The sequence below is a fragment of the Abramis brama genome (assembly GCF_963993115.1).
Source record: "Abramis brama genome assembly, chromosome: 9".
Classification (NCBI taxonomy): Eukaryota; Metazoa; Chordata; class Actinopteri; order Cypriniformes; family Leuciscidae; genus Abramis; species Abramis brama.
The window spans coordinates 521,101-533,600 of record NC_139971.1 but is presented as its reverse complement, the minus strand read 5'-3'; the positions used below and the strand labels follow the sequence as shown (position 1 = coordinate 533,600).

General features: G+C 51.1%; 1 protein-coding gene across 3 annotated transcripts in view; it reads left to right on the top strand.

Annotated features, from left to right (window-relative positions):
* ddb1 (damage-specific DNA binding protein 1) overlaps positions 1-12,500 on the top strand; it is a 40,632-nt gene that overhangs the window by 21,888 nt on the left and 6,244 nt on the right. For all 3 annotated transcript variants that reach the window (XM_084124971.1, XM_084124973.1, XM_084124972.1), the window contains 10 exons: positions 3,159-3,322; positions 4,219-4,326; positions 4,595-4,802; positions 4,888-4,983; positions 5,362-5,473; positions 9,546-9,669; positions 9,777-9,941; positions 10,491-10,585; positions 12,052-12,222; positions 12,313-12,422. In XM_084124971.1, the coding sequence (XP_083981097.1) occupies positions 3,159-3,322; positions 4,219-4,326; positions 4,595-4,802; positions 4,888-4,983; positions 5,362-5,473; positions 9,546-9,669; positions 9,777-9,941; positions 10,491-10,585; positions 12,052-12,222; positions 12,313-12,422 (1,353 nt within the window). The remainder of the gene's footprint in view (positions 1-3,158; positions 3,323-4,218; positions 4,327-4,594; positions 4,803-4,887; positions 4,984-5,361; positions 5,474-9,545; positions 9,670-9,776; positions 9,942-10,490; positions 10,586-12,051; positions 12,223-12,312; positions 12,423-12,500) is intronic.

Below are 12,500 nucleotides of genomic sequence, written 5' to 3'. Positions count from 1 at the left end.
AGCAGCCATGTTCTCCAGGTCCCCAGGTTTTATTTTGCACTTCTTTAGCACTGTCTTCAGTTGGTCTTTGAAGCGTTTCTTCTGTCCTCCAGCAGAGCGCTGGCCTTGTTGTAGCTGGCCATATAACACTCTGCGGGGCAGACGGTTGTAGGGCATCCTTATGACATGCCCCAACCAGCGCAGTTGGTGCTGGGTGATTGTGGCCTCAATACTCTTGCAACCTGCTCTCCTGAGGATCTCAGTGTGGGGAACTCTGTGATTCCCAGGATGCGCTGGAGACAGCAGATGTGGAAGTGTTCCAGGGACTTGATGTGGTGGCTGTAAGTAACCCAGGCTTCACAGCTGTAGAGGAGGGTGGTGATGCAGACCGCTTGGTAGACGCAGATTTTTGTGTTGAGATGAAGGTTCTTATTCTGAAAAACCCGCCGCCGGAGTCTTCCAAAGGCAGCTGATGCTTGTTTGATTCTGTTCTGGACCTCATTGTCAATGCTATTGTCTTCAGAGATAATGCTCAGGTATTTGAATGATGGAACAACTGACAGTTTTTCATCTGCAACACAGAAGATGGGTGGTGTGGGTGGGATGTTTGCACTCCACTGGCAGATTACCACTGTTTTGTCAGTGTTGATGGTCAGCCCCATCCTGCTATATGCCCTCACTGCTGCATCTAAGACAGACTGGAGGTCTTGTGAAGAGTGAGATACAAGAGCGCAGTCATCGGCATACTGCAGTTCACGTATCCTCACTCTGTGCAGTTTGGAGGTTGCCTGCAGTCTCCTGATATTAAAGAGGTTGCCATCCAGCCTGTACGCTACTGTCAGCCCACTGTTGTCTTCAGTCTCCTTGTGGAGAAGCTGGGTGACACATATGAGGATGTGTTAAAAAGCACTGGTGCCAGTACACACCCCTGCCTTACCCCTGTGCGCACAGGGAAAGGGCTTTACTGTTGACCTCCTGTTATCACCATAGCAGTTATTCCATCGTGAAACTGACGGAGGATGTTGACAAACTTAGTGGGGCATCCGAACCGGAGGAGGACTTCCCACAAGAGATCTCTCTGCACAGTGTCGAAGGCTTTGGAGAGGTCTGTATTGTATTGACTGTATTGTAAAAGTTGTGCATATCATTTCTGTCAGCGAATGACTGAATTTCATGAGCCTTCTCCATCCACTACTTGTTCTGTAAGTTCCGCAGAGTTCTCTGCACTTCCCGACGATATTTTTGCCATTGCTGTCTGGCAGTGCTGGAGAAGGGTTTTTTTAGGCTTTCCTGATGTGCTTTATGCATGTTGCTTAGTAGATTATGGATGGACTCTGAGTTGTTATCAAACCAGTCTTGGTGGTTCTTGCTCTTATAGCCGATTGTTTGGGCTGCTGCTTCGTGGAGGGCCGTAGTAATAGAGGTCCACTGCTGTTCTGTGGTGTTTCCACCCCTCAGGAGGAGTTCTAACTCCCCTAGTTTCTCAGCCAGGGAGCGACGAAACTCATTCCTAACAGAGGTGACTTCCAGGCGGACACAATCTAAACGCCTCCTACTGGGTCCATGTTTTTGCATGGGGGGGCGCATTTGACGATGACATAATCAATCAGGTGCCAATGTTTTGAGCATGGGTGCATCCATGATGTTTTGTATTTGGTCTTTTGCTGGAAGATGGTGTTGGTTATGGTCAGGTTGTGCTCAGAGCAGAGGGTAAGTAACCTCAAGCCATTTGTGTTGACCTGACCAATCCCGTGCCTGCCAAGAACTCCTTTCCATATCCCACTTTTCTGCCCAACACGAGCGTTGAAGTCCCCAAGCAGGAGGATCTTGTCGTTCTTGGGGATTTGGTGGAGAGCCTCATCCAGTGTCTGGTAAAAGGAGTCTTTAGACTCACTGTCAGATGGTAGAGTTGGAGCATACACACTTAGGAGTGTGGCATAGCGGTTCTTCACCGGGGGATACGAAGGGTCATCAGTCTTTCACTGATGCACACTGGTGTTTCAGTGAGTCTTGGCAGTAGTGTGTTCTTAATGGCCAGTCCCACGCCATGCAGATGTTGTCCACCTGGGGGGTAGCCTTTCCAGTAGAAGGTGTGGCCCATGCCCTCCTCTGTTAGAGACCCCTCACCAAGGAGCCTGGATTCACTCAGGGCAGCAATGTCGATATGGTAGCGGCTCAGTTCGGCTGCAACCAGGGCTGTCCTTCTATGGGGACTTTCGGACCTGTCATAGGAGTCCAGGAGGGTTCTTATGTTCCATATTGCCAGTTTAAGGGTGTAGAATTAGTTTCTTTTGTTTTCGACCGCAGAAGTGGAATGACCCGACAGGCGCGGTATCCTGTCCAGGTGTGAATTGAGTGGGCATTTTTTAGGCCACCTTTTCTAGGCCCTTCCTCAGCTTGAGGTGAGCAGTGCAGTCCCTGAATAGAGCTGCTCAGTCACACAAGGGTCTGCCGAGAACAGCTGCCACTCAGCCCCAGCTGTTAGCGACCGTATACCTTGTGCCGCTGACGTGCAGGGCTCTGACTAAGAGCTCCCAGTCTCTTCAAGCCTGCCCCCGTCGTCAAACACCCCATTGCCGCCAGACTTCAACCATAAGTAGATCCAGGTAATATTCACCGTTGGTCAGAGGTGGAAAACCTGCGCAAAGAATTTTTTTAAGTGCTAAAGGGGGTGCGCTCTCCCCAGTAGCACTAACTTCACCATGATGAGGTAGGTCTGGTGGCATGGGTGGGCCAAGGACGACCAGCTCCTCGTCCTGGCTGCAGGAGACTGCCGGGACCTAGCTCGCCTTAGGCACGCCGTTTGCGTGTCTCCAACAAATTGCGAACTGATAACTGGAGAACTCACAGGAGAACTGATTCTATATAGACGCTCATTGGTCTCTAACTGGCAAAACAAGGCAAGTTTTATTTATATAGCACATTTCATACACGGTGGTAATTCAAAATGATCACAACAAATGCAAAAGAAATAAAAATAACAATAAAAGCAAAGAATAAAACATCCTGCGGGTGTAATGATGGTGAATCAGCACTAGTGCACACTGAGGTCTGGTCACACACACAGATGATCAGGACTCTTGAGCTCAGCCAATCAACCTCCTGTTGTGAAATGTTCATGCTAAACTCTGAGCATGCCAGCGGTGGTAATGTTGTGTGTGTGTGTGTGTGTCCTGCAGCTCCACGGAGATGGAGCACGAGGTGGCGTGTCTGGACATCACTCCTCTGGGCGAGAGCGCAGGAGAATCCAGCATCTGTGCCGTGGGACTCTGGACCGACATCTCGGCCCGCCTGCTGAAACTGCCCTGCTTCAGTCCACTGCACAAAGAGATGCTGGGCGGAGGTGTGTGTGTGTTTGTGTTTGAGAGAGATGATTTTCCTGATTTTCGCCTCTTCTTCTGCATTTAAAATTGTTTGAATGTGTAAATTGGCAAGACAAAACACGTCCAAACTATAAACTTTCACTCTATGATGGTTCAATTTAGCAGTTAATCCGCGAATCACATGCGTGCCGAACCGTGGGGCCTGGTCCGTACGATCACGATCACCTGTGATTCGTTCCACGCCTAGTCGGGTCCATGTCTTACAGTAAAAAGCCTGCATCGAAAGTGCAACTGATTTACCTAAGAATCCACAGTGAATGAACAAACAAATAAAAGACTTTCACATGGTTGAAAATAAATAAGCACATTCCCAGCATCAGGTTCCTTTGGAAGGTAATGTTATTTCTAGTCCAGTGAATCGCTCTTCTCTCTCATCTCACTAACGAGCCGGTGGGCGGGGCCAAAGACGTGATGATGTAGAAGTGGGCGTCGATCTGATTCTGCAGAGGCGTCTCTAGTTGCACTATTATTACCTCATAATGTCATCAAATTCGGATGGAGTCGTTTTCTGAGCTTGGTTTCAATAAAAGCTGTTTTTGGTCTAATGAGGAAGTTTTGAGTTCTAAAAACTGAAATGCAATAACCTCTTACATGTCAAAAGATCAAAGACATTTTGACGTCTCAATTCATGACCACTTTAAGCACATTTTAAGACTTACTTTCACACTTAAAGTCAACATATTCAACTAATGCTGGTATTCCATTTCAAAATATGATTATAAATTCATCCCCTAAGAAGCTGCTGTTGTTTGTGTTGTGGAGGTATAGTGGTCATGTGTTGAATGGATCTGAGAAGCTTCTGAAGCATGAATGTGTTGTTTTGTGTCTCACTGAGTGCTGGTTCTGTGTCCTGTAGAGATCATCCCTCGCTCCATCCTCATGACCACGTTCGAGGGCAGTCACTATCTGCTGTGTGCACTGGGAGACGGGGCACTCTTCTACTTCGGCCTGGACATTCAGACAGGTTACACACACACACATTCACTGCTAACAACCAGCGACTTACATTCCTAACACGTATCCAAAGTCTTCACTGTTCTTAAACAGTTTTAGACCACTGTAACCTTGTATTGTAATCTAAGATTGCTGTGACACCAGAATTTTAGACCAGTTGAAAATTCACAATTTGTGATTTCAATTTCAATACCACAGCAAAAACTGCTAGACTAACTAATATAAAAAACAGTTGTTTTCCCGAGAACTAACCCTTCACGTGTGTGTTGTTTGTGCAGGTGTTTTGAGTGAGCGTAAGAAGGTGACGCTCGGCACTCAGCCGACGGTTCTGCGCACGTTCCGCTCGCTCTCCACATCTAACGTGTTCGCCTGCTCCGACAGACCCACCGTTATCTACTCCAGCAACCACAAGCTGGTGTTCTCCAACGTCAACCTGAAGGAGGTGAACTACATGTGCCCGCTGAACTCTGAGGGATACCCCGACAGGTACAGCAGACCCACTCACCTGTTCTCTCTCAGCCTGAGCTGCATGTTGTAGGATCACATGTTTGTTCTCTTCCTTCTGCTCCAGTTTGGCTCTGGCCAATAACAGCACTCTGACCATCGGCACCATCGACGAGATCCAGAAGCTGCACATCCGGACCGTGCCGCTCTACGAGTCCCCCAAGTGAGTGTGTGTGGAAACACATCATATCAATGATTAATCTCTAAATCATTTATTTCATTAAGCCTGATTATGACGTCATACAAATGGTTTGTGAATATTTAGTAAATTCATCAGTATCACTAGTCGGTTACACTTTATTTCATGGTGTCCTTGTTACAGAGTAATTATACATTTAAGCAACAATGATTAATATTAAGTAACAACATGTACTTCCTCTATAGGGTTAGTTTACTGTAGGAAATAACGTAACCTGTAACAAGGACACTGTAAACTGGTGTTGCTCTGCTGTAGCAGCTTTGGCTCGAGTATGAGTACAGCATGTGGTGTGTGTATCTCATGTTCATGCGTGTATTCTGCTAATGTTTGTGTCTCTCGCAGGCGGATCTGTTATCAGGAAGTGTCTCAGTGTTTCGGAGTTCTGTCCAGTAGAGTAGAGATGCAGGACGCCAGTGGAACAACAGCAGCGGTGCGGCCCAGCGCCAGCACACAGGTGTGTGAGAGTTGAGTGAGTGAGTGAGTGCATGCAGAGAGCGAGTGTTGTGAGTGCAGTGAGCGAGCGAGTGCAGTGAGTGAGTGCTGTGAGCGAGTGAGTTGAGTGAGCGACCGAGTGGAGCGACCGCAGTGAGCGAGCGAGTGCTATGAGTGCAGTGAGCGAGTGAGTGCGTGCAGTGCAGCAAGTGCAGTGAGTGAGCGAGCGAGTGCAGTGAGTGAGTGAGCGAGCGAGTGCAGCGAGTGCTGTGAGCGAGCGAGTGAGTGAGTTGAGCGAGTGCAGTGAGTAGTTGAGTGCAGTGAGCGAGTGCAGTGAGTTGAGTGCAGTGAGTGAGCGAGTGCAGTGAGTGAGCGAGTGAGTGAGCGAGTGCAGTGAGTGAGCGAGTGAGTGAGCGAGTGCAGTGAGTGAGCTGAGTGAGCGAGTGAGTGAGCGAGTGAGTGAGCGAGCGAGTCGAGTGAGTTGAGTGCAGTGAGTTGAGTGCAGTGAGTTGAGTGCAGTGAGTTGAGTGCAGTGAGTGAGCGAGTGCAGTGAGTGAGTTGAGTGCAGTGAGCGAGTGAGCGAGCGAGTGCAGTGAGTGAGCTGAACGAGTGAGTGAGCGAGCGAGTGCAGTTAGTCCAGTGAGTGAGCGAGTGCAGTGAGTGCGCATGTGCTGTGAATGAGTTGAGCGAGTGAGTGAGTGAGTGAGCGAGTGCAGCGAGTGAGTGAGTGAGCGAGTGCAGCGAGTGAGCGAGTGAGTGAGTGAGAGAGTGCAGTGAGTGAGAGAGTACAGTGAGTGAGCGAGTGCAGTGAGCGAGCGAGTGCAGTGAATGAGCGAAGTGAGCGAGTGCAGTGAGTGAGCGAGTCTAGTGAGTGAGCGAGTGCAGTGAGCGAGTGAGTCGAGCGAGCGAGTGCAGTGAGCGAGTGCAGTGAGCGAGTGCAGTGAGCGAGTGCAGTGAGCGAGTGCAGTGAGCGAGTGCAGTGAGCGAGTGCAGTGAGCGAGTGCAGTGAGCGAGCGAGCAGTGCAGTGAGTGAGTTGAGTTGAGTGAGTGAGCGAGTGCAGTGAGTAAGCATGTGCTGTGAATGAGTTGAGCGAGTGGAGTGAGTGAGCGAGTGCAGTGAGTGAGTTGAGTGAGTAAGCGAGTGCAGTGAGTGAGTGCAGTGGGCGAGCGAGTGCAGTGAGCGAGCTGAGCGAGTGCAGTGAGTGAGCGAGTGCAGTGCAGTGCAGTGAGTGAGTGAGTGAGTGAGTGAGCGAGCGAGCGAGTGCAGTGAGTGAGTGAGTGAGTGAGTGAGTGAGTGAGTGAGTGAGTGAGTGAGTGAGTGAGTGAGTGAGTGCAGTGAGTGAGCGAGTGCAGTGAGTGAGTTGAGTGCAGTGAGCGAGTGAGCGAGCGAGTGCAGTGAGTGAGCTGAACGAGTGAGTGAGCGAGCGAGTGCAGTTAGTCCAGTGAGTGAGCGAGTGCAGTGAGTGCGCATGTGCTGTGAATGAGTTGAGCGAGTGAGTGAGTGAGTGAGCGAGTGCAGCGAGTGAGCGAGTGAGTGAGTGAGAGAGTGCAGTGAGTGAGAGAGTACAGTGAGTGAGCGAGTGCAGTGAGCGAGCGAGTGCAGTGAATGAGCGAAGTGAGCGAGTGCAGTGAGTGAGCGAGTCTAGTGAGTGAGCGAGTGCAGTGAGCGAGTGAGTCGAGCGAGCGAGTGCAGTGAGCGAGTGAGTCGAGCGAGCGAGTGCAGTGAGCGAGTGCAGTGAGCGAGTGAGTCGAGCGAGCGAGTGCAGTGAGCGAGTGCAGTGAGCGAGTGCAGTGAGCGAGTGCAGTGAGCGAGTGCAGTGAGCGAGTGCAGTGAGCGAGTGAGTTGAGTGAGCGAGTGCAGTGAGTGAGCGAGCAGTGCAGTGAGTGAGTTGAGTTGAGTGAGTGAGCGAGTGCAGTGAGTAAGCATGTGCTGTGAATGAGTTGAGCGAGTGGAGTGAGTGAGTGAGTGGAGCGACGGCAGTGAGTGAGCGAGTGCAGTGAGTGAGTTGAGTGAGTAAGCGAGTGCAGTGAGTGAGTGCAGTGGGCGAGCGAGTGCAGTGAGCGAGCTGAGCGAGTGCAGTGAGTGAGCGAGTGCAGTGCAGTGAGTGAGTGAGTGAGCGAGCGAGCGAGCGAGTGCAGTGAGTGAGTGAGTGAGTGAGTGAGTGAGTGAGTGAGCGAGCGAGCGAGCGAGTGAGTGAGTGAGTGAGTGAGTGAGTGCAGTGAGTGCGTGCAGTGAGTGAGCGAGCGAGCTGAGCGAGTGCAGTGAGCGAGCGAGTGAGTTGAGCGAGCGAGCGAGTGCAGTGAGTGAGCGAGCTGAGCGAGTGCAGTGAGTGAGTGAGCGAGTGCAGTGAGTGAGCGAGCTGAGCGAGTGCAGTGAGTGAGTGAGCGAGTGCAGTGAGTGAGCGAGTGCAGTGCAGTGAGTGAGTGAGCGAGCGAGTGAGTGAGTGAGTGAGTGAGTGAGTGAGCGAGCGAGCGAGCGAGCGAGTGAGTGAGTGAGTGAGTGAGTGAGCGAGTGAGTGAGTGAGTGAGTGAGCGAGTGCAGTGAGTAAGCATGTGCTGTGAATGAGTTGAGCGAGTGGAGTGAGTGAGTGAGTGGAGCGACGGCAGTGAGTGAGCGAGTGCAGTGAGTGAGTTGAGTGAGTAAGCGAGTGCAGTGAGTGAGTGCAGTGGGCGAGCGAGTGCAGTGAGCGAGCTGAGCGAGTGCAGTGAGTGAGCGAGTGCAGTGCAGTGCAGTGAGTGAGTGAGTGAGTGAGCGAGCGAGTGCAGTGAGTGAGTGAGTGAGTGAGTGAGTGAGTGAGCGAGCGAGCGAGTGAGTGAGTGCAGTGAGTGCGTGCAGTGAGTGAGCGAGCGAGCTGAGCGAGTGCAGTGAGCGAGCGAGTGAGTTGAGCGAGCGAGCGAGTGCAGTGAGTGAGCGAGCTGAGCGAGTGCAGTGAGTGAGTGAGCGAGTGCAGTGAGTGAGCGAGCTGAGCGAGTGCAGTGAGTGAGTGAGCGAGTGCAGTGCAGTGAGTGAGTGAGCGAGCGAGTGAGTGAGTGAGCGAGTGAGTGAGTGAGTGAGTGAGCGAGTGAGCGAGTGAGCGAGTGAGTGAGTGAGTGAGTGAGCGAGTGAGCGAGTGAGTGAGTGAGTGAGTGAGCGAGTGCAGTGAGTAAGCATGTGCTGTGAATGAGTTGAGCGAGTGGAGTGAGTGAGTGAGTGGAGCGACGGCAGTGAGTGAGCGAGTGCAGTGAGTGAGTTGAGTGAGTAAGCGAGTGCAGTGAGTGAGTGCAGTGGGCGAGCGAGTGCAGTGAGCGAGCTGAGCGAGTGCAGTGAGTGAGCGAGTGCAGTGCAGTGCAGTGAGTGAGTGAGTGAGTGAGCGAGCGAGCGAGTGCAGTGAGTGAGTGAGTGAGTGAGTGAGCGAGCGAGCGAGCGAGCGAGTGAGTGAGTGAGTGAGTGAGTGAGTGAGTGAGTGCAGTGAGTGCAGTGAGTGCGTGCAGTGAGTGAGCGAGCGAGCTGAGCGAGTGCAGTGAGCGAGCGAGTGAGTTGAGCGAGCGAGCGAGTGCAGTGAGTGAGCGAGCTGAGCGAGTGCAGTGAGTGAGTGAGCGAGTGCAGTGAGTGAGCGAGCTGAGCGAGTGCAGTGAGTGAGTGAGTGAGCGAGTGCAGTGAGTGAGCGAGCGAGCGAGTGAGTTGAGCGAGCGAGCGAGTGCAGTGCAGTGAGTGAGCGAGCGAGCGAGTGAGTGAGTGAGCGAGTGCAGTGAGTAAGCATGTGCTGTGAATGAGTTGAGCGAGTGCAGTGAGTGAGCGAGTCCAGTGAGCGAGCGCAGTGAGTGAGTGAGAGAGTGCGCGAGTGCAGTGAGTGAGCGAGCGAGTGCTGTGAGCGAGTGCAGTGAGCGAGTGAGCGAGTGAGGTGAGTGAGCGAGTTGAGCGAGTGCAGTGAGCGAGCGAGTGGAGCGACGGCAGTGAGCGAGCGAGTGCTTTGAGTTGAGAGAGTGCAGTAAAGGGATGTTCTGTGGATGCAGAAGTGCATCACAGAAGCTCTGTGTGTGCGCGCGCAGGCTCTGTCCAGCAGTGTGAGCTCCAGTAAGTAGTGTTTGTGTGTGCGTTTGTGTGTGTGTGGCAGGCTCTCTCCAGCAGTGTGAGCTCCAGTAAGCTGTTTCCCAGCAGCACGTCGCCTCACGAGACGTCGTTCGGGGAGGAGGTGGAGGTGCACAGTCTGCTGGTGGTGGATCAGCACACGTTCGAGGGTGAGTGTGTTTGAGTGTGTTTGAGTGTGTTTGAGTGTGTTTGAGTGTGTTTGAGTGTGTTTGAGTGTGTGTGTGTGTGTGTGCGGTCTAACGCTCCTCTCCTGCAGTGCTGCACGCGCATCAGTTCCTGCAGAACGAGTACGCACTCAGCATGGTCTCCTGTAAGCTGGGCCGGGATCCGGCCGTCTACTTCATCGTCGGCACAGCCATGGTGTATCCAGAGGAGGCGGAGCCTAAGCAGGGCCGCATCATCGTCTTCCACTACACTGACGGTAACCTCAAAAACACCACCATTCTCTACAGGGTTATTACATGTTTCTACAAATATTGTGGCTTTTTCAATTATGAATGTGAAGTTTTACTATTTCTTATTAATATTTGGAAATGCAACTAAATTCCCACAAACAAAAAGAAAAAAGTCAATTTCCATTCAAAAATGAAATCATATAAATGGTGTGTTCTAGGTCAGGGGTTTTCAAAGTGGGATCCGTGGAAATGTTTAGAGAAAAACTGTGTAAAAAAGTAAATTGAAATAAAATAAACATAAACGTGTAAAAAAAAAAAAAAAAAGGTTAAAATAAGTAAATGAGTGAATAAATATTTCTAACAGTACTATAGTGAAAAGAAAAAATATATGTAACTTAATAGAAACCAAATATTTTCCTGATTTTTTTTTTTTTTTTCCACAGTATAAATAGGGTCTTAATACAGAAACCTTTAGAACTGAAGATGATCATAATAGACTGAAATCCCTTGATTTTTGTCTTTTACATGTCTGTGAGTGTGTGTAATCATATGTGCTGTTCTCTCTGTACTCTCAGGTAAACTGCAGACGGTGGCAGAGAAGGAGGTTAAAGGTGCCGTTTACTCTATGGTGGAGTTTAACGGCAAACTGCTGGCCAGCATCAACAGCACCGTGAGTTTGGCCCTGTCACACTCTTCAGCGCATCTCCTTCCCGCCTCTAGCGTGTCTCCGCCGCTAACGTGTCTTTTTATAAGGCCACTAATGTGTTTAACCGTGCTAACGTGTCGTTAGCGTGCATCTCGCTGCTAACGTGTCTCCGCCGTTAACGTGTTGCTAACGCTAACGTGTTGCTAACACTAACATGTGTCTCCGCCGTTAACGTGTGTCTTTTTATAAGGCCACTAATGTGTCTAACGCGTGTCTCCGTGCTAACGTGTCGCTAGCGTGCATCTCGCCGCTAACGTGTTGCTAACGTTAACGTGTATCTCCGCCGCTAACGTGTTGCTAACGCTAACGTGTGTCTCCGCCGCTAACGTGCTGCTAACACTAACGTGTGTCTCCGCCGCTAACGTGTTGCTAACGTTAACGTTTGTCTCCGCCGTTAGTGTGCGTCTCGCCGCTAACATGTCTAACACGTGTCTAACACGTGTCTCCCCCGCTAACATGTCTAACACGTGTCTCCGCCACTAACGTGTATCTCCGCTGCTAACGTGTGTCTTTTTATAAGGCCACTAATGTGTTTAACCGTGCTAACGTGTCGCTAGCGTGCATCTCGCCGCTAACGTGTCTCCGCCGCTAACGTGTTGCTAACGCAAACGTGTGTCTCCGCCGCTAACGTGTTGCTAACACTAACATGCGTCTCTGCCGCTAACGTGTGTCTTTTTATAAGGCCACTGTGTCTAACGCGTGTCTCCGTGCTAACGTGTCGCTAGCGTGCATCTCGCCGCTAACGTGTTGCTAACACTAACGTGTGTTTCCGCCGCTAACGTGTTGTTAACGTTAACGTGTGTCTCCGCCGTTAGCGTGCGTCTCGCCGCTAACATGTCTAACACGTGTCTCCCCCGCTAACGTGTCTAACACGTGTCTCCGCCACTAACGTGTGTGTCTGCTGCTAACGTGTGTCTTTTTATAAGGCCACTAATGTGTCTAACCGTGCTAACGTGTCACTAGCGTGCCTCGCGCTGCTAACGTGTCTCCGCCTCTAACGTGTTGCTAACACTAACGTGTGTCTCCGCCTCTAACGTGTTACTAACACTAACGTGTGTCTCCGCCGCTAACGTGTGTCTTTTTATAAGGCCACTAATGTGTTTAACGCTTGTCTCCGTGCTAACGTGTCGCTAGCGTGCATCTCGCTGCTAACGTGTTGCTAACGTTAACGTGTGTCTCCGCCATTAGCGTGTGTCTCCGCCGTTAGCGTGCGTCTCACCGCTAACGTGTCTAACACGTGTCTCCGCCGCTAATGCATGTCCGCCGCTAACGTTTCTAACACGTGTCTCCGCCACCAACGTGTCTGTCCGCCGCTAACGTGTCTAACACGTGTCTCCGCCACTAACGTGTGTGTCCGCCGCTAACGTGTCTAACACGTGTCTCCACCGCTAGCTAATGTGTGTCCTCCGCTAACGTGTGTGTCTGCGCAGGTGCGTCTGTACGAGTGGACGGCAGAGAAGGAGCTGCGGACGGAGTGTAACCACTATAATAACATCATGGCTCTGTATCTGAAGACGAAGGGCGACTTCATCCTGGTGGGGGACCTGATGCGCTCGGTGCTCCTGCTAGCATACAAGCTCATGGAGGGCAGCTTCGAGGAGGTGACCGCTGACGCACTGCATTCTGGGGGTTCTGCTGCGGTTCTGGTCGGAAGGAAGCTTAATTTCCTCTTACTGTTGTCTTTTCATTAGATTGCCCGTGATTTCAATCCAAACTGGATGAGTGCTGTCGAAATCCTGGATGATGACAACTTCCTCGGAGCCGAGAATGCGTTCAACCTGTTCGTCTGCCAGAAGGACAGGTAACGGACTGAGGGCATCATCACACCCTGAATGATCGATGTTAGATGTGACTGACAGGTGTCTGAAAGAGCGCTCAC